Source organism: Haliotis cracherodii, unplaced genomic scaffold (genome assembly GCF_022045235.1).
Source record: "Haliotis cracherodii isolate W230 unplaced genomic scaffold, xgHalCrac1.p SCAF_3, whole genome shotgun sequence".
NCBI lineage: Eukaryota > Metazoa > Mollusca > Gastropoda > Lepetellida > Haliotidae > Haliotis > Haliotis cracherodii.
The window spans coordinates 72,325,042-72,352,142 of NW_027266286.1; the positions used below are offsets into that span (position 1 = coordinate 72,325,042).

Genomic DNA, 27,101 nt, shown 5'->3' on the forward strand with positions numbered 1-27,101 from the left:
CTGTTCCTATTTATTGGTCTTGTTATAAGTGAATATACTGGTTACTTGTGCAAAGCCATAAAGTGAGTTACTAGTTATATATAGTAATACCTTGTAACACGAACTGGGAAATGTTTAGTTCCAAATTGTGAATTTTTAATGATATTTACTGTTGACTTGGGGCTGAATATCAGTCTCTGAACAGGTCTAGATAAATCCCTGATAATGAATAGGCTTGTAATCGCCATAGTAACAGGGACCTTTGAGGAATTTAGACAACAGTCAGGCAACACTTTTCTAATATTTTTGTTTACGGATCGACCTGAGGTAACCAGCCACAATAAAACACAAAATAATTATTTTTATTTGCTTGATCATTCTATCTTGATGGATTGGTTAAAAAAAGGGATACAATTAAAAAATTGTAATCAGTAACTTTTTAAATATTCATAAATCCAATGCACAATAACTGGCCACTGCAAACATCTAATAAAGAGATTGGAAGCTTCTCTGACAGAAGTAAACAGAATGTAACTGTGTAGATGATAAACATCCTGCACAATAAACAGACATTAAGTTAATTCTGTTCTTGCAAAACTGGCCAGCCCTAACAACTAAATGCGAAAAGGACAAAAAAATATTATTGAAATACATAACTCTAAGTTAATCATACCCAAACAAATACTTGCAAAAACTTTGTGAACTATTAAATACAAAAAGTGAGTCAATTAGCAGAAGAGTTTGGAGAGAGAAGGAGAATTGACATTTGTCAAGGCTCAAGAGGTGCTTCACTGAAATATAACAATCTATTTGAAAGGAGATTGTGGACTAACTTATTTCCGGCAGCTGGTTACTAATTACATGAAAACTACTTCCTAGCCTGATTTCTTGTGGCAATGAATGATCTCACAACATAACATGGTAACTGTGAAGGTTCCAACAGGCCACAGGGACTGTACAAGTTATGCTGTCTGCATCATGTGCTCATGTTAAACACCAGTGATGACACCCAAGTCAAACAAGCCAGCCAGATATTCATGCCATGGGGGACAGGTGTATGGGAGGAAGTGTACATTTTCAATATGTTTGGCACTGATGGAAATTATGAATAATGTCATTTTAGTTTTAGTTTCAATAGAACTGAGCAAAGGATGGCTGCTGATCTGTGCCAGATATTGTTTCATATTTTATTTAGATATGTATTGAGAGTTACCTCCCCTGTTGAGTGAAGGTTGGAATTTGAGCTCACTGTAGAAACTTGAAATATTATAACAAATGTTTATTCACACAACCTCACTTTTGTGAAACTCACAAGATGACAAATGGAATGGTGCTGAAATATGGTATCGAGAAATAGCATCAGAGGAACAAGGATTTGACCCCACAATCATAGGTTAATGGCAAGGCTACAGGACGTAGATTTGCACAGAGAATGTTTGCACCTTAGACAACTGGGCCATTCGTCCCTTGGTAAAATGAGAATGAGCTGACTTGATATATTGCTGACAAATAGACTTGTCGTATATGTTTCTCGTAATAGCTAGTGTAATTTCAAAGTCACAGGCCAATCTTCAAGCACTAGCCCATCCCTAATTTTGTTGAAGTAGAAGGTTTTAAGCCAATCCACAATTTGCAAACACAAATCTTTGAGCCCAACTTCAAAATGGTGATGATAAAATACATGATAGTTGTGGCTGCTCAGTGAACACAAGAACCAGCAGACATCCTGACTATGGGTATCATCATCCTTCATTCCGTTGTACTACATCTCATTCCTGTTGATAAATACCCCGGACTCAGTCGCCACCATACCTTCGCTTCAGGAGTGGCATCACCATCTCCCATCTCTCATCACTAACTTTGCACAGAATTTCTCTCTCTCCTGACCTTGAGATTAACAAACAATATACTCTGAGTGAGTTTAGACCCGTGAAGATCCGGGGTAGAATAGGTCTTCAGCAACCTATTCTTGTCGTAAGAGGTGGCTAATGGGATCGTGGTCAGGCTAGCTGACTTGGTTGATGCATGTAACACCAATCCCAATTGCGTGGATCGATGCTCATGATGTCAATCATTGGATTGTCTGGTCCAGACTCGATTATTTACAGAACGCCATCATATAGCTGGAATATTGCTGAGTGCAGCGTTATACAAGAAACAAACAAAGAATGTGAGTTTGGCATATTCATGATTGCATCCTCATATGAGCAAGCTGTTGATATATTCTTTTGAAACAGAAGACTGTTATAAATGATCTTTTAGCTGAACAAAATGTTTACATATGTATTCAAACAATGAGAGGAAAGTCGTTATACTGCAAGACATTCGCATTTGTATTTAAGATGGCACACAACTAGACGAATCGAGTACTTGTGACTTATCTTTTGTTTTAATTTGATTGGATGGCTATTTTTAGCGTTATGTTAATCTAACTGCATTCAAACGATCTTTAGTGGCGACTGTTTTAGGGTATTTATCCTAACAGTATTGATATATAATCGGTTAATCGAGGTTGTGATATCATCCTCTAATACCCGACGATGTGCAATCCTACAGGGGTTGTGTTGATCAGTTGGTGGACAACCTGTGGGAGTTGGCTGTGTTGTTGTGGGATGTGCAAGTCACAGGGGTTATGTTGATCAGTTGGTGGACAACGTATGGGAGTTGGCTGTGTTGTTGTGGGATGTGCATGTCACAGGGGTTGTGATGATCAGTTGGTGGACAACCTATGGGAGTTGGCTGTGTTGTTGTGGGATGTGCATGTCACAGGGGTTGTGTTGATCAGTTGGTGGACAACGTATGGGAGTTGGCTGTGTTGTTGTGGGATGTGCATGTCACAGGGGTTGTGTTGATCAGTTGGTGGACAACGTATGGGAGTTGGCTGTGTTGTTGTGGGATGTGCATATCACAGGGGTTGTGTTGATCAGTTGGTGGACAACCTATGGGAGTTGGCTGTGTTGTTGTGGGATGTGCATGTCACAGGGGTTGTGTTGATCAGTTGGTGGACAACCTGTGGGAGTTGGCTGTGTTGTTGTGGGATGTGCATGTCACAGGGGTTGTGTTGATCAGTTGGGGGACAACCTGTGGGAGTTGGCTGTGTTGTTGTGGGATGTGCATATCACAGGGGTTGTGTTGTTGTTGCTGTGTTGTTGGACAGCCGCACGCGTGCCCTGTGGCAGCAGATGGGCGTGAATCACGACATCACAGCCACTGATAATGTATAACTTGCAATGTGGCGACAGAGTGAATATGACAGATGACAGGTGACTGGGCTCATCACTGTCGCTGTCACTGTCGCTGTCAGGGTCCTCATCTGAGCAGCCGAGTGGTAAAATTAGTTGTTTAATGTGATGATATGGCATACAAACACAACAAAATCTCATTTCAAACCAATAATACTATCTGAAATCCACTAAAAAGCATAAATTTGGTTCGTGTGAAGCTGAAATTAAAACTTTCTTTTAATCTACATATATAACTAGTTTTCTTCATGCATCATATTGACTAGAGACTATTTTCCTAATCCCTACATACAGACATATTATAAAAATCATATTAAATCTATCTAATACCATTTAAAAAACATATGATCAAATACATCCTGAAACAAAAAAGTAAATGTAGAGATTTCTTTGGCATAATGGCAACAAAGTCTTCTAAAATATTGACACTGGAGAAATATTGAAAAAATTGTGCCATATATAGTATATATGTACCTGGAATATCTTGGAAGATCTTCACCGATTTGTGCATGGTCTTGTATGCCTCGTTAACATTTTTCTCCACATCTTCAGCGTTTATGGAAGTGAGAGGGTCGTTGTTCCAGCTGTCATTCCATCGTTGCCAGTCGGACACGGTGATCCACAAATTGCGGAATGGATCAAAGTCCCTGACAAGCTTTGTCAGCTTGTCGTACTAGAATAACAAACATACCTCGTAACGTGCAGGAAGCACACTAGGCTTATGAGGACTAAACAGCACATAGGGGTATGATATATACGACCCTGTATCACAGTATCTCACCTTCCAGCATTGCCGTCTTTAATAATAAGGATGAACAATGGTGTAAGGAGATCCTACTCGAATACAGTGTTGATAAGAGTACACCACTTGCCTTTTCAAATCATCTACCATTTTCTCTATACTTGATTTTTAATTCAGAAAAATGAAATATAGGAGTACTTTTAAAGGAGTCATTTAAATAATGTCATAAAAGTATTGTTGATGGGGTGAAATTAAGAAAAAATGAAGTATTTTTACATTGTTTTTTTCCTTTCCCACATTGATCAACTTTGAAGGTTTTTTTCATTATTGAAATTAGTTTTTAGTCTTTTCCAAATACAGGAACATTTTGTCAAACTAATGAAGTCAGATCTAGAACTGGGTAGTCATGTATTGATAGGGCAAGGTGTGTGCCCTTGTGAAGTCTTGCACAGGCTTGAAAAGCTTGGACATCTATGTAACAACTACAGCACAGAACTACAGCACACATCTATAATAAACAATGACATTCTACTGTACAGACCTGTCTAGCAGCATTTTAGTGTCATGGAAAAATAGAAAAATCTTTTTCAATGTGGTTTTATGTCACACCCTGCAATATCCAACCGTATCCCAGTGACCTGTACATAGACGCAAGTTGGGCCCAGCAAAGCAGTGGTTGATAGCATGAGCAGCAACAAACACCACTGGGAAACGATGAAACAGTCACTGAGACGACCACACCATCATCAGTGATCAGTATTCCAGATATTGAAGCTTGTCATCTTGATGTGGGTGGAAAACCAGAAGCGATGTAGGTCTCAGACGTTTACCTCTTTGGTGAAATCCACAAGCACATGTAGGGTCGGACAGTTATTATTATTATTATTGGGGTGAACCCATAATCATAGGTTTCTGGCATGCCCAAGGGACACAACTCTGAACAGCCAACTGCACCCTCATCAGAACCTATTCTGCTCTGGAATACCCACACGGATCCTTTCTTGGAATGTTTTTCTTTAATAATGTCACTTAGAATACTAAACATTTTTCTTCTCTAACACTAAACATATAAATCTGACAGGTCTGTTCAGCTAGAAATAAAAACATATTCATCTTGATTCAACAGAAAATAATTATGACCTAATCATGTCAATGAATAAAAAAATAAAAAATTGTGAACAAGTGCATGCTCAATATTTAGATAACGTCAATGGTTGCTTCAAGATGCATATACAAAACTGGTGCTTAAAATGTAAGTCAACATCTATACTAAATGCTTAAATACAAGTGATCAAGCAGAAGATAAATAAAAAACTAGATCAGCTGTCTTAAATGCACTGAAACTAACAGATCCCAGTGTGATGGGTATTTAGTAGGTCTGTGACATAGCTTTCCTTCCAGGAAACATCCATCTGAATCACAACACTAAAATATCTCATTTGTTCTGTATCCTGTTTGGTGCCAAACTCAGGAATATTCCGGCTATATGAGGCCAGTCTGTGTATCATCAAGTTTGGACCACTGGTACTTTTACAGTGATAGAGCCTAGATATACCTTTATAAACCTAAGACCAAGTTACCCTACACTGCATCAGGTTCCTGACAACCTCGGGTCAACCTTGTAACCAGCTCATCTTCCAAAACTAGGCTTTGAAATGGGTCAGTTTTAAACCTACTTTGAGGTTTTACATTTCAATTGTTCAATTTAACATGTCATGACTCCAGCTGGTCCATGCTGCACGTTTTTTCTCTTGCATGCTTTAATTGAATTCCTTTTACCGCAACACACTGTACTGTTTCACTATACCTTAAGCTCAGGAAAAGACTTTTCCCTTGCCAACAGTTATACATCTTCAACCAAAACCTCGGAGGAATGTTTTATGTATACATATAAACATTGAAACTGAGACTTGGTATGCTGGCGCTGCTGGTAACTGTACAATGATACGGCCCAAACAGTACTGATTATAATGGAGACTTGGTATATTTGGGTTAGCTTGCTTTGCTGGTTGTGAACTGTGAGATGACAGTTTAGGAGGGGATCACAGTATTTTCAGATTTCATTTAGGTTTAAGTTTCAGATGTATTGTTTCAAGGAAGAATTTTGTACAAATGCATTAAACAGAAAACATGCATACGATATTTGCCACATATGTACATACAATACATACTGAAAGAGAGCAGAGTGAAAGCATACAAACAGCAGTGAGTCTGGAGTCTGGAGCCTGGAGCCTGGAGCTGGAGCCAGGTGCCAGGTGCCAGGAGCCAGAGAAGTACAGGAACGTTTGAACATTTCAGTCGTCAGTGGAAAAGTTAAAATTCCTCTAGAGACTAAAATTCATTACCTAAATATCTACAAACTGATATTTAGACCAGAATAACACATTTCAGTTGTCCATCTCCTGTTAGCCTGTATCATCAGAAACTTGCATGTGAATGGCAGTATTTAGCATTTCTCACTTATAATCAAGCAGTGCGATTTGTTGGAAAATCTGATTTGGGATTCAAAAAGCAACTGGACACCTGCAGTGTAAATCTCGGTTTTACACAACTGGCCACATAGTGCAATATCCAGTCTGAACATTTTGTGCCTTTGAAATGTGAGACACAGCTTTTAATTTTGAACAAGTAAAAATTGTGACAGTCTCATGCCCAAAGCCAAGTGACAATTTGATGATATCCACACCCCTGATGATAATGTTGACTTGACGACCATGCACACACAAGGACAGCTACGTACACTATGATTAGTACCCAGATCCAGCTAGCTTCTTCTCTCTAAATTCTATTTACATCTGGGTAACTGCATTTGTTGTTAATACCTCAGAATGTGTATATTATTATTCAGATCATGTACGTTTTTCAGTTGTAATTAAGGTTAAATGTGAATAAGAAGCACAATGTGAGATTTCTAATCTGGTTTTCTGAAAGTTGAGAACAATGAAGATGTACGTGAAAGTATGTGCTGTTACAAGATTAAAGTGTGGGACTAGAAGTCATGTCTCTGTGAAGTATTGTGAAGTATTGTGAAGTATTGTGAAGTATTGTGAAGCCAGTGAGAGCCATGCAGCACTGGATAGGAACAAAAGTAGATGGCACTTGATTTTTTGTTGGCTGTTTAATGCCTCACTCAGAAATATGATAGAGACTTGTGAATTATCACGTCTTGGCAAACCAGTGATTGACCTTGTGTACAGTGATCCATACCATTGGGGTATGGTGACAAGCTATTAACCACATCACCAAGCCTGACCACCCGATCCTTAAGTCGCCACTTATGACAAGTATAGTACTGGTGACCAAATCTCAGCCAGAATCCCCATACCTTAGGGATGACTTTCTATAAGGAACAAGTGTATCCCTGATTGTCCCTGCACTGGCAAGTTTCCTAAGTCATCAATACATTGCCTGTGTTCCATGAGTGAGTGAGTGAGTGAGTATGGCTTTTAGCAATATGCCAGCAATATCACTGCAGGGGACACCATAAATGGGCTTCACACAGTGTACCATTGTGGGGAAATTGAACCTGAGTCTTCGTCATGACAAGCGAACACTTCAACCACTAGGCTACCCCACTGCCCCCTTGTGTTCCTAGAGTGAGTGAGTATGGTTTTACATCGCTTTTAGCAATATTCAAGCAATATCACAGTGGGAGTGTTCTAGACTTCTTGTGGATGAGTAACAGTTTGTGAAAAAAAGATATTATTTAAATGCTACAGATATACGACATATATAACATCTAATAAAAATATTATTTAAATGCTACAGATATATTACATTTTAATATCTATAATTAATTCACTGTTATACTAAGTGCAACCATGACCTTTCACAAATGTAGAAATATTTTCAGACATGAAAACACGTCCACATTGTTAATATGTGCATATCATATTGCACTGGCTACATGTGTACCATGGATGCAAAGCAGACAGTGATACAAGTGATACATAGGTACAGTGATACACACAGGAAGATTGTGTATATACAGCCGTACAAACAGCAGCAGTATATGCAGTGGGCTCTGTGTGCTAGAGTGTAGTAACATGCAGTGACAGTCGAGGTAGGGTTTGTTATGGTAGTAGGATAGATCAACAACCTTGTACAAGGACGCTGAAGCCATTTTACACAGCTGGAAGACGGAGCTTGTACCTGCAGAACTTCTATACTCAGTTAGTTTAATGTCCCTTTAGATAATACGATGTCCATTAAGACAATATAACGTCCACTCAGAAAGTGTAGTGTCCACAAAGATAGCAGAATGTCCACTGTAATACGTAATGTCCACTAAGATATTAAAATGTCCACCAAGATTGCATAATGTCTACTAAGATTATAAAATGTCCACTGAGGTAGTATAATGTCTACTAAGATAGTAAATGTCCACTGAGGTAGCACAATGTCTACTAAGATAGTAAAATGTCCACTGAGGTTGAATAGTGTCCACTGTGGTAGTATAAAGTCCACTGAGAAGTATAACATCCAATAAGATAATATTCAGTAAAGTAGTGTATTGTTCATTGAGGTAGTTTAATGTCCACTAAGATGGCATAATGTCCACTTAGGCAGTAACAGGTCAAATGAGGTAGCATAACTTCCACTAGGACAGTAAAGTGTCCACTGACAGTGTGATATCCATTGAGATAGCATAAAGTCCATTGAAACAAGGTAGTATAAAGCAGATCAATGCATATTTCTTAAATCTGTGAAAGCAACTGTGGCCATGTGACATTCCATCTGTGACAATCTGTGATCATGCAAGTCAGCATTCTCCACGAACAAGCAAGTGTCTGCTACTTCAGTTGCCTATAGTAAATAGGATGCAGAGACAAATCTGGGTCCTTACAATTTTCTTAAAGGGTCTTGGTCTCTACAAATGTGGCAGCAAAAACAAATATAGAAACATGAGTAAACAGTGACCAGGTGAGGACACAGCTGAAATGGAGAAAAATTGTGGATAGAAGATGTGCCGCTTGACACTTCAGAGAAAACCTGCAACAAGATTGATCAACGCAATATCTAAAGCGCACACACAAACACAAGAGGCATCTTGTTGGTGGAGCTGTGAACAAAAACCCAGTGACAGTAAACACTCAAGACAGAGCCTTGCACACCAGCTTGAACCAGGCCAGCCGTCTGCCTGTTGTATAGAGACTCACATTGGAAACAGGCATCCCAAACAGTCTCTCTCTGGTGTTGTAGGTCTGGGCCAGAGTCTGAGCTTCCTTCAGTTGCTTGTGGACCCTGCGGACATCATTGGCGATCTCATGAGCCTTGGAGATGTCTGTGTGGGCAGCCATGCCAGCTACTACCATCTGGAACAACCCACATACTAGAGATTACTACCTGACGTCGGCCAGCTACAACCAACCAACATACAACCAATGGACATCAAAATCAACTTCCATTAGTTTTGAGCTTCCTGTTATGAGAGTAAGAAACGGTTCCACCAAAAAGAAAGTAGAAATTCTGGGTATAATTTTTCAGAATTTATAGGCCAGAAACCTAGGAGATCTGGTCAGCAAAATGACGTCCTTGTGTAATTAGCCAAATAATACCTCAAAACCATTTGTAGGGATATAACAAAATCAACTCAAGTAGATCTTCCAGTATCAAATCTTTGACCATCCGGAGCCACACCTGCAGGGTATCAAGCCGGTCTTCAAAGTTTGTTTGGTCAGATGATTGCAGCTTGCGGAATCTCTCTTCATCCTCATCCAGTTGTTGATTGGTCTGCTCCATCTGATGCTCGATCTTGTGAGGCCAACCGATGGCAGTCCACTTAGCATTGAAGTCATCCGTGGACAGGTTGTAGTAGAACTCCTCTATCAGCTCATAGTCTGTCATGGCCTTGTCTATCAGTTCCTACAACATACATACTTTCCTGAGTGAGAGAGTGTTGTTTTACACTGCAGTCAACAATATTCCAGTTATCACATTGATGGAGGCCAGGCAGGCCTGTGATTGCAAACAAACAATTATCCATACCACTGGGGTACACCATTTTGACCACTCAATCCTCATTAGGTGGCTCTAAACCAGGGGTCCGGAAAATTTAAAATCCCAATCGGACATTTACATTTATGCCACGCCCCCTTCAAACAGCGTGTTTTAGTACGACTTTTTACACACAAATTACAAGTTGTTACGTATTCATAATATGATGAATTATGAATTGTTTCAATTTAAATTGTTTAAATCACCGGACAATTAATAACAAATAATATCATTTTAGATATATATGGAAAACATTCGTTTGTTTCTGTTATAATAACGATCTGTCAACGTTGTGAACGGTCTAATTAATATTCATGAGTCTGCTAGAGTGTACGCGTTGTAACAAGACTATTATCCCATATTTGGTTATCACGTGACCTCACGGGAAAAGTTTGTTTTTTTAAACTAAAGATTATTTAAAACAAGACAGATAATATAATCCTAAATCCTAAACTATCGTTGATAGCAGTAGTTATTTGAATACTTTTTCATCTGTACTTAATTATTGACCATAAATTTTTTTGTTATCGATCGTCACAGAAAGCAAAATGGCGGTCAATCAAGATTCAATATACGACTAGCTACTGAAAACAATAAAATCTGCAAATCCTCGTTGTATGTCAACCAAGTGAAAGTCGTTAGCCACGACTTACAAAATGATCATTCAGACTTTGAGGGTTTGGCAGATCCGCTCGACTGATCTGCATCGGTCGACTGGCTGTCGTCACGCTTTCGCTTCTTGACTGAGGTTACGTATCGTAGCATTGTGAGGATAATGAGGTACATCGATGATGCAAGGTATTTATGTACAGTTGTAAATACATTTTACTCAAATTAACAAGATGTTCTCAGTAATAAATCCTCGATTAATCAGTGTCAACTCAGTTTATTGCCTATTACAGTGATTGACCGATTGGACTATCATTCTAGGTACGATGTATTTACAGCAATCAAAACAAACAAAGCTTGTCAGTGTAGATAATCTTCATTGTGTTACAACTGCAGACAGAAATTGCTCAGTCCTAACTGTTGATCATGTCCGGTCAAAATTTAAGAATGTCCGGACAATACTTTTTAAAATGTCCGGACAGAAAAATTTAAATGTCCGGTAAGCAATATTTTAGACCGGACATTTGAGATTCCCAATCGGACATGTCCGGCGCATATGACGGTTTCCGGACCCCTGCTCTAAACACAAGCATGTGTTACTGAGGATCTATTCTTCCCTGGAATCCCAACTGGCTACAAAGATTCATGGTGGTTGATACTTGAGGGTTATTGAAACTGTAGAATTGATTCTACATTGTTATTGGAATACTGAACATTTTAGTGATACCTGTAGCTGAAGGTAGAAGTTTGTAGACTTACCTGATGTTCCTTCAGCTTGTCTGGGATGGCCTTCATCCACTCCTTCATCTCAGACAGTTCCTCGATGCAGTTTGGCTTCTCATACAGCTTGCGACTGAATGCCTTGAACTCCTCACAAGCCTGAACACCAACAGAGGTTCAGAACATCAACATTATCGTTAGTTCAGAATATGAACAACTCATAAGCCTTACAACAGCTGCCAAAAACAGGCACTCTAAAACCATACGAACAAATAATGTCACTGAGTGAAAATTTATTATTGTCAAGATTTATGAATGCTCCCTGCTTGATGCAACTGACGAAGACAAGAAGCTGGGACTTTTTTAAAGAGTCAGAATATTTGGCCATTGAAAGCTTTTCAGGACATCCATTTTTTAAAACATTTTTTTGTGGGTTGGAGGTAAAACCTGAGGCAAAATATTCCTTCCAATAATTTCAGGAACAAACTAATTTTTCAAACAAATACCATGCATCCTCCCACAAGGAGAGCAAATGGTCAGACTCCTAATGCCATCATCTCTCAGAGGTGCCCTGTGTCAACTCACATCATCTGCCTGTTTCCGGAGCTGTCTTGCAAGGAGTTCCAGGACAGCGTTACTCAGGTTCTTCCTCTTCTTGGACAGCGCCTGCCGAACATTCTCAGTGTTCACCCAGAATGGTCCAATGATAATGTTGCTTGGCAATGCCTGTTCAAGTATTTCCTTCTCCTGTAGGTGCATTTCAACCTCTTTCTTGACCTCTGCTGCTGTATGACCTTCACCCTCGTATGTCCTGGAACCAGTCACAATGTTGATGATTAAACATTGTTCACAGCACTGACCATGCACTTCAGTATTGAGGTGCTGGTCCTATGACTGAAGGTGATGTCCTATCTATGAACAACAATCTATGAAAAACTAACATTTTTAGTCCACTAGTCCTTATAATGGTAACATATAGCAAAACCTTTAAAAACAGCTAATTTCTACTGGTCCTTATGATACCTTAACTATTAGGCAGTTTGGCAAGGACTATAGGACTAGTGCCAATTTCTAATTGTGCAGTATGAATGTGTTGACCCTAGAGCAGGGGTCCAGAAAATTTAAAATCCCAATCGGACATTTACATTTATGCCACGCCCCCTTCAAACAGCGTGTTTTAGTACGACTTTTTACACACAAATTACAAGCTAGTGACAACCTTTAGCTTAAGTGCATTTCACTTACCTTATATCAAACCATGTAATATGATACCAACCAGCATAGGCTCTTAATCACTGATTCAATATCAAAACATGGCATGTGGCATAGGGCATGAGGTTTTCCCCTTAGTAATTGAATCTAGGGACCCCTAAATCCTTACTCAGAGTTAACATCAGAGTTAAGGACCCCATGATTTTTATTCTTAACTTGGACCACTACCTGGTGAAACAACAACAGCTACAACATGTCCTTCCTGGGTAGAAACATAATGCTGTCAATACGAGTATTTTAAAATGAAACGTTTCAAATTAAGGGTGTTTCAAATGCGTTCTTAGATGTTTGCTGTGATGGTATTGGAATCAAAGGGGTCCTTAATCCTTGAATTTCAACATTATATTTATAGGGTTGTGCCACATTCGATAAGAACCTCCTTTCTTTGGAACACTGTAATACCTTACATTCTTAAATATCATTAGCACTTGCTGGCACAATCTTTGACCTCAATACAACTACTCATATCAAAGTTTGTATTTTAGGAAAAATTAACAAAATATGAAAACAAAACTTGTTTAGTCACATAATCTAGAAATTCAGTTCTTCTTGACTGACAGATTCAAGAGCCTTAATTTCAAAACACAAACTACTAAATATCACAAATTGTTTTGTTGAACAATGAATTATGTCATGAGAATCATGCATTTTAATAGGTTCAGAAGTGAATTGAAATTGTGATTTTATTGAACACTAAATCATATTTTCATTCCACTTATCTCAAAAGTATGATACTTTAGTATCAACATGATCCAATGCCCACATGCTGTCCCATATGCTGAAACAGCGCTATCCCAAATCTCATTCTTTTAATGCAGCCTTGACATAATGACTATACATTCCATAAAGAAATGACATTCTGCCTAACTAGTTTGTGACACATGCCCTGTAATGACTGACTCCACACAGCAGTAGTGCTATGTCTGACTGACTGATATAGAAGATTTAACGTGCGCTTTCCGACTACAGCGTATTTCGCACACGGGTGCTATGTCTGTCATGAGTGGATGTTATAGTATAGGAGTACCGGTAGGGGTAACTAGTTTGTGACTGACTGATATAGAAGATTTAACGTGCGCTTTCCGACTACAGCGTATTTCGCACATGGTGCTATGTCTGTCATGAGTGGATGTTATAGTATAGGAGTACCGGTAGGGGTAACTAGTTTGTGACACATGCCCTGTAATGACTGACTCCACACAGCAGTAGTGCTATGTCTGTCATGAGTCGATGTTATAGTATAGGAGTACAGGTAGGAGTAACTAGTTTGTGACACATGCCCTGTAATGACTGACTCCACACAGCAGTAGTGCTGTGTCTGTCATGAGTGGATGTTATAGTATAGGAGTACCGGTAGGGGTAACTAGTTTGTGACACATGCCCTGTAATGACTGACTCCACACAGCAGTAGTGCTATGTCTGTCATGAGTCGATGTTATACTATAGGAGTACAGGTAGGAGTAACTAGTTTATGACACATGCCCTGTAATGACTGACTCCACACAGCAGTAGTGCTGTGTCTGTCATGAGTGGATGTTATAGTATAGGAGTACAGGTACTTCCAAGGGCGGGCAGACTCCACACAGCAGTAGTGCTGTGTCTGTCATGAGTGGATGTTATAGTATAGGAGTACAGGTACTTCCTGGGGCAGGCAGTGCCACTGCTGTGCAGAGAACTTCTATCTTCAGGCAACACATTTTTAAAAAAAATTTACAGACCAAAACAATAGGAGGCAAAAGATGCAATCAGAAATAAATATATTTACAAACATTTCATCTTTTTTTTAAACAACAATAAAAATAATAAAAATTAATTTAAGGAAACAAAGTAAACATCCAAAGTAATTATTCATCAAATGCATTGTATATAGTCTTTGACCACTACAACCTTTCAACTCTACAAATACCATTGTGTACTGTAGAAATACTAAACATTCAGCATTTTATACACAATTACCCTTTAGCTTTTCCCACTAAACTATCTGACTCAAACAGTTCAATCCAACTAAATAAAAATTTTTGAGCTAAACAATTTATTCTTATTTTCAATTTGATAGAGCCAAGGAAGCAAAAATCTGTAAACCATGAAGGAAAGTGTCACCTAAGCCCTATACATATGGACCTGGTGTAGCACCAAGATAGCTCGCAAATCTGAACCCTACCTACAGCATATCCCCAAACACTGCAAGATGTCTGAGCATCATAGTTACTATAGTGATGTTCCAATGATTGACTATGATTGACTATGATTGACCATTGATTGGTTAACCTGTACTGATGCAATAATCAGGAATATTTGATTACATTATATGGACGAATGTTACATGAATTTGATAGCAAAATATTTGCCTTAAATGTTCACCAATTCATTTAATGTCAGTGTATAATTACACATTAACACAATGATTAATTGTGGGAAAAAAAAATTCAACTTTCCTGAAAAATATACATTTTTTGTAACTATCATAATCAATGATTGATTGATTGATTGGAAGAAATCAATCATCACTAATGGTCACTGACAATTGGTGATGAACTTCCAACCCATTCCTAACACAAGTAACTACCGGTACAGTGTATGAGTGTAGAGGAGCTAGCAGTATAATACAGTTGACGGAATCTGTGATGAGAAGCAGTTGTGAGCCATGCTGGTGAAGTCAATTGGAATATTCGTCATGCATAATGTGCTGGTGGATACTTGGAGAGTTTGCAAATTGTAACATATAAAAATAGTCTGTATGCAATATTTGAGTGATGGAGAATAATTGATGATGCAAAGATGAAGATGCAGACAGACTAGAAGAGTATCTGGAAGGCCTCACCCCTCATTCTCTTGTATTTCACTTTATAAAGTTCAAATTGTCAGGATTTGTGTCAACATAATACATCAGAATTTACATAAATGAATCATACACAAAGTGTTTCATGAACATTTTCATACAAAACCAGCTTTGGATCAAGAATAATGACATCTTAAAATAAATAGTTAAAATCTGGATTTTTAAAAAATTGCACACATAATTCATAAATAATTCCAAAATTGAAAGCACCATTAGCTAACATATTCTAGGATAAATGACATTTTATATTAATAACGGAAAGCTGTAGGTTTTGAGTACTCTCCTTATCATTTCATAACACCAGTATAACACCAGCGACAGCGACTATCATTGTACAAGAGTATTGGCAAATGTAATTAGTCTGGTTATATGGTTTATCAATGAATGATAGACGCTTTATTTATGTGTGACATCACACCATACTGAGGACGGCAGTGAACTGGTTTATACCAGCTGGATGCTGACAGGTGTGTCACAAGGTTCACAAGGTGAAGGTCAAGGACTCTGTGAACTATACAAGATGCCACTCACCTCAAACGCTCCCTCATTTGCCTTGTTGCATTGTACGACAACACACATTGTACATCAGGGAACCAACATGAACACAGCACAAATATGAACTGACTGACACACCACTATATCTTGTAGGTAGGGACAATATACAACATTGATCTGAATATAGCAAACCAATATTTCACTCAAGTAAAATAAAACAAAATTTTACAGAATGAAATATAACTCATACAGGCACTGCATAATTCAAGGACACTATGATTTTCAGACAAAGATTAGTAAGAAAACAGGTAATATTCTTTAGTGTATTTTATAGAGCACACTATATGCTGTAAACAAGGGCCCAAAAGGCAGACCACAGCATATATCCTTGCAGAATAAGTAAATAAAACAACAAATAGAGACACAAAGTTCAAGTACTTCAGTTATATTTACAGAAAATAAATATTTAAACATATATTTATTAATCGCCATGTTTTCATGACATATTACGATGTATCACCAGGCAATCACTGTGTATTGCAATACGATATTAACTGTCAATACTTGCCACTTACTGACTCTAGCTGTCTAGAGCATGTATATATATGTGGTTGAGTGAGTTGGGTTCATGCTGCTATGAACAGTATTCCAGTTAAATCATGGCATGTCAGATTGATGTGGGAGGAAATCCCTAATGCAAGTCTCAGACATTTACCACTCTGGTGAAACCCATGAGCACAGGAATGGTGCTGACAAACCTAGAAACATAACCAGGTAAACTGAGATTTGAACCCACGATCATAGGTTTCTGGCGTTAGACGACTGGGCCACCCCTGACCCCCAGAGGTAATATGCTGTTGTTGTATTCTGTTTAACGTCGCACTCAGCAATACAACAGCTATATTACGGCAGTAAATAATCAAGTCTGGACCAGACAATCCAATGATTGATATCATGAGCATCGATCTACGCAGTTGGGATATGATAACATGCATCAACCAAGTCAGTAGGCATAGTTGCCTGTTATGGCAAGCATGGGTTGCTGAAGATCTTTTCTACCCCGGATCTTCACTGGTCAGATGTAATATGTAACTTTCTTGGAAATATGTAACTTTCAAAAAGAGTTCCAGCTTTCCATTAATCCACTGAATTGCTATAATCATCATAATGATTGACAGCTAAATCTCAAAACACAAACAAGGCTTTGACTTATTGTTCCTCCAAAACTCTAATAAAATGTTCAATGGTCACTGGGTTTATAAACCAGAATCTCAAAGTTCAATCAAGAAAACATTGAATCAGAACTCAGGCAATGAACCTCAACACCATTAAAGAAACAATACTCGTAATAAAAGTTCACCAGTTGATAACAAGTTATGAGATGTTTCCAGTACAAGCACATCCCAACAGACCTGTATCCAACCCAGCCCCCAACTCACTTGATGTAGAGGTTGATGTCCAGGTTCATGAGTTCTAGGTACTTCTCATACTCCCGGGCGTACGCCTTCATGGGGATCACCGCCTGGCGGATGGCGTTACAGATCGCATCTCGCAGCTCCTCCACCGGGGGCTCGTGTTCCCCCACAGACTCCAGGAGCGGAGTTCCAGACCAGAAGATGTCCTCAAGGATGTACTGGAAGAACAGCCACAGTCACAACACAGGTGATTGCTTGACAGGGGGACAACTCTTTAGTTTTACTGTTCATTCAGAAGTGAATGGGTACCCATAGAATGGTAATCTTGATCTTTACACAGCTTCTAGCAATATTTTTTAAGTTGGGACATCAACAATGGGCTTCACACATTGCACCTGAGTGGAGAATCAAACCTGGACTTCAGTATGCTGAGTTAATGCTTTACCCACTTGCCTACACCATCTCCTGAGAAGTATAACTGTATAATTTGTCCATATTTTGTATGGACCTGCTCAGTCACGTTTGGTGCCAGGCTTAGCACCTTCTTCTTGGATGCAGACTATCCCAGGCATCTACACTATCCCATCAACCTACACTATCCCAGCCATCTACACTATCCCATCCACCTACACTATCCCATCCACCTACACTATCCCATCCATCTACACTATCCCATCCACCTACACTCTCCCAGCCATCTACACTATCCCATCCACCTACACTATCCCAGCCACCTACACTATCCCAGCCATCTACACTATCCCATCCACCTACACTAATCCAGCCATCTACACTATCCCATCCACCTACACTATCCCATCCATCTACACTATCCCATCAACCTACACTATCCCATCCACCTACACTATCCCATCCATCTGCACTATCCCATACACTATCCAATCCACCTACACTATCCCAGCCATGTACACTATCCCAGCTATCTACACTATCCCATCCACCTACACTATCCCAGCTATCTACACTATCCCATCCACCTACACTATCCCATCCACCTACACTATCCAATACACTATCCCATCCACCTACACTATCCCATCCACCTACACTATCCCAGCCATCTACACTATCCCAGCCATCTACACTATCCCATCCACCTACACTATCCCATCCACCTACACTATCCCAGCTATCTACACTATCCCATCCACCTACACTATCCCATCCATCTACACTATCCAAGTCATCCTACACTGCTCAAGCCATCCTACCCTATCCCAGCCCCCTACACTATCCCAGCCATTCTACACTGCTCAAGCCATTCTACACTATCCCAGCCACCCTTCACTATCCCAGCCATCCTACACTGCTCAAGCCATTCTACACTGCTCAAGCCACCCTTCACTATCCCAGCCACCCTACACTGCTCAAGCCATTCTACACTATCCTAGCCCCCCCTACACTATCCCAGCCCCCCTACACTATCCCAGCCATCCTACACTGCTCAAGCCATCCTACACTATCCCAGCCCCCCTACACTGTTCAAGCCATCCTACACTATCCCAGCCCCCCTACACTATCCCAGCCATCCTACACTACCCCAGCCACCCTACACTGCTCAAGCCATCCTACACTATCCCAGCCCCCCTACACTATCCCAGCCATCCTACACTACCCCAGCCACCCTACACTGCTCAAGCCATCCTACACTATCCCAGCCCCCCTACACTGTTCAAGCCATCCTACACTATCCCAGCCCCCCTACACTGTTCAAGCCATCCTACACTATCCCAGCCCCCCTACACTATCCCAGCCACCCTTCACTATCCCAGCCATCCTACACTGCTCAAGCCATTCTACACTGCTCAAGCCCCCCTTCACTATCCCAGCCACCCTACACTGCTCAAGCCATTCTACACTGCTCAAGCCACCCTTCACTATCCCAGCCATCCTACACTACCCCAGCCACTCTACACTATCCTTACCCCCCCCACTACACTATCCCAGCCCCCCTACACTATCCCAGCCCCCCTACACTATCCCAGCCATCCTACACTGCTCAAGCCATCCTACACTATCCCAGCCCCCCTACACTGTTCAAGCCATCCTACACTATCCCAGCCCCCCTACACTATCCCAGCCATCCTACACTACCCCAGCCACCCTTCACTGCTCAAGCCATCCTACACTATCCCAGCAATCCTATACTACCCCAGCCATCCTACACTGTTCAAGCCATTCTACACTATCCCAGCAATCCTATACTACCCCAGCCATCCTTCACTGTTCAAGCCATCCTACCCTATCCCAGCAATCCTATACTACCCCTGCCATCCTACACTGTTCAAGCCATCCTACCCTATCCCAGCAATCCTATACTACCCCTGCCATCCTACACTGTTCAAGCCATCCTACACTGTTCAAGCCATCCTACACTATCCAGGCCATCAAAATGATCAAATCAACATGATCAAACAATTCCCTCATCACCCACCTTCTCCAACTGGGGCACATTCTGTGTGGAGAGGATTCCGCGGTCAAACAGTGAGACGAGGGTGGACTCAAATGATGTGATATTGGTGCTGTAGTGAACGCCCTGGTTATCCAGGGTCAGGTCCACCAGGAACAGGGCATTCCTCTTTGGTCTGAAATCAGCAAGATACTATTTATAACTCGACATAACATTGATAGACATGGACATTAGACAAATGCAAATTTGAATAATGGGAATTGTTTTGTATGAGCTGGTGATGGGGACTTTCTTGAATGACCTGTTCATGGGGATTTACGTGAATGACCTGTTCATGGGGACTTACAGGAATGATCTGTTCATGGGGACTCACATAATGATCTGTTCATGGGAACTTATGTGAATGACCTGTTCATGTGGACTTACGTGAATGATCTGCTGATGGGGACTTACATGAATGATCTGTTCATGGGGACTTAAATGAATGACCTGTTCATGGGAACTTATGTGAATGACCTGTTCATGGGAACTTATGTGAATGACTTGTTTATGGGAACTTATGTGAATGATCTGTTCATGGGAACTTATGTGAATGACCTGTTCATAGGAACTTATGTGAATGACTTGTTTATGGGAACTTATGTGAATGACCTGTTCATGGGAACTTATGTGAATGACCTGTTCATGGGAACTTATGTGAATGACCTGTTCATGGGAAATTATGTGTATGACCTGTTCTGGGGAAGAAAACTGTATGAGCTGCTGATGGAGAAGGATACCTTTATGAGCTGCTGATGGGGGGAAGGAAGGAGAAAACTGTATGAGCTGCCGATGGAGACTTACTTGAAGGAACTGCTGATGACATCAGGTCCCCACACAAAGCTGTCTTCCAGCTCAAGGGTAGAGTGACAGGCATCTACCACCATCTGTGTGAAGTTGACCAGTGAGTCTTGCACCAGGTACCTCAGGGAGTCCTGAACACAGATATCATCACCTTACATGAAACTAATCCACAAACAACACACATAATATCAGCTCATTAATCAATGGTTTCCGGATTTGATCGTTTTTATGACAAAACTGATAAAAGTTCTGAACAAAAGTCCCTTAAAACTTTTAAAATTGATCGTCCTTGCCACATTTACAGACAAACCACAGCCAATTTAATTCAAAAGAAACTATACACTTGCAATACATGTGGTCACAACTTGGCTCCAGAACTTGAACTTGTGGTAACCCTATTTGTGTTGTAACACTGTACCTGCATGATAAACTTGACCATCTCCATGAACTTCTTGAGTTTGGAGATCTGGTACACCTCCCAGTTTGTCTCATGGATGTTGAACCAGCCCTTGCCCACGTCTCGCAGACAGGTCCGGATGTTGGCTCGCAGCGTGGTGATCCAGCTGTCCTTCAGGAACAGAGACACCTGGAGACAGACAGAGGAAATACTAGCAACAGCACACATTGCTTCTTGAAGATAGCTCCAAAACAAACAGGACCATCCCATCAAGCGATCTGAGTTTATCAGAAAGTTTTCGATTCAGGTTACTGTAAAGAAAGCAGGAGTGCTTTATGAAGAATGCCTTGATTTCCTTTAGCATGTAACAAGTTGAGTACAGCAGTCTGCGCTTCAGTTTTCAGTCTACCAGCCCGAACCTGTCATTTGACATCATTTTCAGTCGATCTTAGTGTTATTGTCTGAATTTTAGTGAGAAAAGCTTTCTAGACCGAAAGAAATTTTACTCGACTTGGGCTACAGTGAAGTGGCTAAAGTCACAGACAGCACAGTGAAAATCTGTAAATCTAGCAGGTACTGTTCAGTCATATCATTTGGATTAACAAATCATGGGTACAAAGTAATGTCCCTTAGATTTCTTATAAATGTTCCCAAAGTGGACATCTGAAAATTGGTTCCCAGAATTCTGGAGTTTCCATGCCTGACACGGAGTCATGGAGTCATGAAAAGTCAAACCTTATTGTTGCCTCAAGAAGATTGTGTTCATTTATCTGCTGTCCCTAGGAAAATCAAAAATTTCTTACAAAACCAATCCTGGATCAGAGATTATCTCTACTTTGTGGTGTGGTGAGTTTACAGCTGTGTCCTACCTGAGACGTTGTCTGTGACTGTGTCTGTTCGAACTCCTCCAGCCTCATGGGTTTAGCAGTAGGGACGTGGAACACCGGCATGCCCGCTACCTTGTTACATTCTGTGCGGACTTTGCCTGTTGCCTGGATACTCTCTTCACGTGTCAGCAGCGAGTTGAAGGCAAAGTTGTCGTACTGCTCATCAAACGGGTATTCTGGTACATCTAGACAACAACCTGCCACAACAAGGATACACCAATGGACGGTCACAGATGTATATACACAAGTTTTGAGCTTTCTGTAAGACAGCTACAAAAACGTTATTTATTTTATGTTTTGATAAAGTGAGAATAGGAAGGATTTTTTAATATTTTAAAACATGATAACATTTACATTACTGCATTCAAAGATCAGATTCTAAGTTTCAGTTTTAGGGTTTATCCTCCTTAGGAGAGTTTTTGAAGGTACAACACCAGGATTCACTCCAGGAATTTTCAGATATTGGCCCTTTATGTGAAAATTTAAAATCTTCCAGAGGATCACCCATACAGCACAATATTATAATGCCCCATTGCATTTGAAAATGTAGGCCTTCAAAGGCCCCACACAAGAATTATCCCTGCAACACCATTTTTGATTATTTTTCAGGATTTGGAAAAAAAGATCATTCCAAAGATTTTGTTTTGACCTTCTGTCAATACCAAGAATAATTAATTGACTTGAGACTTGGATGAATACTTTACATGAACGGTAACAAAAAGACAAGTCCAGGTTTCCAATAAATCTCAATACCATGATGACGATGCTACAGCAATGCTTGACTGTGCGTCCGCTGTTCCGTTTCAGTGAGATTGTCACTGCAATGGTTAACAACAGTTGATATATCTGACAACACAACAACCAACCTCTCCGGGGAATGCTGACTTTCACCACGGTGGGGACAGAGACAAAGGCAAAGGTGTGTGGGTCTTCATTCACTGTCTTCTCAAAGATGATTCTGTTCATGGAGCGACAGAAGTCAATGTTCACCTCCTTCTCCAGCACTTGTACATAGTCCTCCACACTGCAACACAACATGCTCATATGTCTGAGTACAGTCAACAGCAAACTCATATGTCTGAGTACAGTCAACACAACATGCTCCTAAGTCTGAGTACAGTCAATAGCAAACTCATTTGTCTGAGTACAGTCAACAGCAAACTCATATGTCTGAGTACAGTCAACACAGCATGCTCCTATGTCTGAGTAGTCAACACAACATGCTTATATGTCTGAGTACAGTCAACACAACATGCTCATATGTCTGAGTACAGTCAACAGCAAACTCATATGTCTGAGTACAGTCAACAGCATACTCATATGTCTGTGTACAGTCAACAGCAAACTCATATGTCTGAGTACAGTCAACAGCAAACTCATATGTCTGAGTACAGTCAACACAACATGCTCACACGTCTGAGTACAGTCAACGCAACATGCTCATATGTCTGAGTACAGTCAACACAAGATGCTCACACGTCTGAGTACAGTCAACGCAACATGCTCATGTCTGAGTACAGTCAACACAACATGCTCACACGTCTGAGTACAGTCAACGCAACATGCTCATATGTCTGAGTAGTCAACACAACATGCTCATATGTCTGAGTACAGTCAACACAACATGCTCACACGTCTGAGTACAGTCAACGCAACATGCTCATATGTCTGAGTAGTCAACACAACATGCTCATATGTCTGAGTACAGTCAACACAACATGATCATATGTCTGAGTACAATCAACACAACATGCTCATGTCTGAGTACAGTCAACACAACATGATCACATGTCTGAGTACAGTCAACACAACATGTTCATGTGTCTGAGTACAGTCAACACAACATGCTCATGTCTGAGTACAGTCAACACAACATGATCATATGTCTGAGTACAATCAACACAACATGCTCATGTCTGAGTACAGTCAACACAACATGATCATATGTCTGAGTACAATCAACACAACATGCTCATGTCTGAGTACAGTCAACACAACATGCTCATGTCCGAGTAGTAAACACAACATGCTCATGTCCGAGTAGTCAACACAACATGCTCATGTCCGAGTAGTCAACACAACATGCTCATGTCTGAGTACAGTCAACACAACATGCTCATGTGTCTGAGTACAGTCAACACAACATGCTCATATGTCTGAGTACAGTCAACACAACATGCTCATGTCCGAGTACAGTCAACACAACATGCTCATGTGTCTGAGTACAGTCAACACAACATGCTCATATGTCTGAGTACAGTCAACACAACATGCTCATGTCCGAGTAGTCAACACAACATGCTCATGTCCGAGTACAGTCAACACAACATGTTCATGTGTCTGAGTACAGTCAACACAACATGCTCATATGTCTGAGTAGTCAACACAGCATGCTCATATGTCTGAGTACAGTCAACACAACATGCTCATGTCCGAGTAGTCAACACAACATGCTCATGTCCGAGTACAGTCAACACAACATGTTCATGTGTCTGAGTACAGTCAACACAACATGCTCATATGTCTGAGTAGTCAACACAGCATGCTCATATGTCTGAGTACAGTCAACACAACATGCTCATGTCCGAGTAGTCAACACAACATGCTCATGTCCGAGTACAGTCAACACAACATGTTCATGTGTCTGAGTACAGCCAACACAACATGCTCATGTCCGAGTACAGTCAATAGGGCTGCAACGATACAGGAAGGTCACGATACGATACGCATCTCGATATTCTGGTCAGGATACGATACGTATCTCGATACGCAATGATAAAAAAAACAAGACTTTAAAGCATGTCAAGTTTGAACCTTTCATGATTTTGGAACAGTCAAAATTATTTTATAATAACAAGACTACTGAAGTTGTTCAGCTTCAAAGTGGAACTTTCTCTAACTTTCCTTAAAAACAATTCAAAGTTCAAACACCAGAAAAAAATTAATGTGCTCCACCAGTGATACAACGTCAAAGAATTTTGATGCAATGGTCGAAGAAATTGTATCTGAATTTTTTGTTTTATCAGGAATAATATATTCAATATCGTGTTACCTTAGTTGCAGCTTTTACTATATATATATTTAAAATTATAAAAACCACAAGTGTAGCATTTTGGTACTGGTGATTGCTGTTGCAGGATATTTTTACGTATAGAACAATTTGACCAGTCACCCTAGGGACTTCCCGTGCTACATGTATTTCGATTGCGAAAACGTTATGTTGACATATATTAGCCAAATTGCCACAAATATGACTTTTGACGAGTCAAAGTAGGGCCTTTTTCATATATGTATCCATTCTCTAGCAACTAAAGTTCGTTTCAATACGTCAAAAGCGGTAATCTGACCGTGGTTGCTGTATCTCTTCACACACGATTTCACCTAACTTAATGAAAACAATATTAAATGAAATTTTGAGTTAAATTAATAAAATATACTACAAACACAAGTCCAGATATATAATGAACACGTTTTAATAACAAGATAGTATAATAATGGTATTGAATTGCGTACTTCAGTTCGGACTTGCTGACTTGTATTTCCATTGTTATGTGCTTGCGATGATCAGCTGATAATGTTTAATGAGATGGGGGAAAAACATCTGTCGGTGTAAAACCTGAGCTTATTAAAAATGTAAGTACGTTTTTGGGAGCCATGCGTTACCGCGCGCTATAACCAAGTTTGCGGTTTATTGAAAGGCACAATAGCGAGGAAACGCTGTACTTGAGATTTGCGTTCCGTATCGTGGCGTATCGATAAATGGGCCCACGTTTATCGTATATCGTATCGTGGGTCAAGTATCGCGATGCATCGGAATATCGGTGTATCGTTTCACCCTTAACAGTCAACACAACATGTTCATGTCTGAGTAGTCAACACAGCATGTTCATGTCCGAGTAGTCAACACAACATGCTCATGTGTCTGAGTACAGTCAACACAACATGCTCATGTCTGATATAGTCAACACAGGGAGCCTCTGCCAGATTCCCAGGAGGGAAATATTACACTGATCAGCTGATTTACAAGTACAATGGTCAATAGAGTGAGCACACAACCAGGGAACACTGAGGCACTAATTCAGCAAGGTCCTAAATGATGGTTGTTCTTTCCTGGTGGTCATCTACCCAAGCAGTTATCACAGTATTCTGCTTAGCCAACCAATCACCATTTAGTGACCACACCAAAGACTGTACTGCACAAGGCTTCAAATGTGGTACAAAATGTTCATAACAACACACTTCATAAAATGATAAATGTTTTCATGAGAAGGAAAATGTTAACTTGGAGAAGATAGCCTCAGGTGAGCAGGAAGTGCCAAATATTTTCCCTGAAAAAAGCATTCTGCAGAAGAAACATGAAGCCACTCACTGCTTGTCTCTGGCCAGTCCTGGGGCGCTCCGTGCCCACTCAATCATCCTCTTGAGTGACGCCTGGTCCAACTCCCCCACACCATCCATGGGCATACAGTCTATGTACAGGTTGTATCGCAGCTCCGCCTCACACAGTTTGCGGGCCTCGTACGCTTGGGACACACGCATGGCATATATCTGGGGATCTTCAGCCATCAGCATCAGGCGGATTCTGGGGATCCAGAACTGGTTGGACAGCTTTATTCTAGTACCTGCACGACAGAGTTCAGGAATAGAAGGATTTCAAGCATTCAATCAACAAATAGGAAACAACTTATTCTGAGACAATTCCCTTAAAAATATAGAGGCAAAAAAACTGTCCAAGCCATACCAGATTTGAAAAGAAACCTTTATCTAAAACAGTGTGCCACAGTCTGTTAAATGGGATTTGAAACCTTGAAACCTTGAAAGTGTTCACATATCAATACTTTTCATGATGTGTATCTCATCCCAAATTTGAAAAACATGGCATTTGGTTTTGTGAAATGGATACTATACAGAAGCATGTGATGTCATCCATTGTATCATGATGTCATAGCACTCCAGGTGATGTCATGATTGTCTCCCAACTCTGAGATTACATAAAGAGAATGCTATGGACAATTACTGATAACTTTTGTATTTATTATAACATAACGTGGTATCAGACGTACAGGTGTAATTGAGTACTTGATGTCAGGAAATTTCATTTCGAACCAACTTGCAGGTAGCAGATGTAAAAAAAAAATCAAATAAAAAAACCACATAAAGTCTACCTCCTGTATGTTCACTGGTGGATACAGTAGAGTTGGACTCTAAAAGTTATGATTCAGTAACAGAGAAA

General features: G+C 40.2%; 1 protein-coding gene across 2 annotated transcripts in view; it reads right to left on the reverse strand.

Annotated features, from left to right (window-relative positions):
- Positions 1-27,101, reverse strand: part of LOC139475969 (dynein axonemal heavy chain 1-like) — a 121,073-nt gene that overhangs the window by 87,880 nt on the left and 6,092 nt on the right. For both annotated transcript variants that reach the window (XM_071259188.1, XM_071259187.1), the window contains exons 8-19: positions 26,238-26,490; positions 22,735-22,892; positions 21,851-22,065; positions 21,003-21,170; positions 20,585-20,715; positions 19,766-19,916; positions 17,335-17,528; positions 11,875-12,100; positions 11,329-11,448; positions 9,604-9,828; positions 9,123-9,278; positions 3,696-3,894 (exon numbers count right to left, since the gene is read on the reverse strand). In XM_071259188.1, the coding sequence (XP_071115289.1) occupies positions 3,696-3,894; positions 9,123-9,278; positions 9,604-9,828; positions 11,329-11,448; positions 11,875-12,100; positions 17,335-17,528; positions 19,766-19,916; positions 20,585-20,715; positions 21,003-21,170; positions 21,851-22,065; positions 22,735-22,892; positions 26,238-26,490 (2,196 nt within the window). The remainder of the gene's footprint in view (positions 1-3,695; positions 3,895-9,122; positions 9,279-9,603; positions 9,829-11,328; positions 11,449-11,874; positions 12,101-17,334; positions 17,529-19,765; positions 19,917-20,584; positions 20,716-21,002; positions 21,171-21,850; positions 22,066-22,734; positions 22,893-26,237; positions 26,491-27,101) is intronic.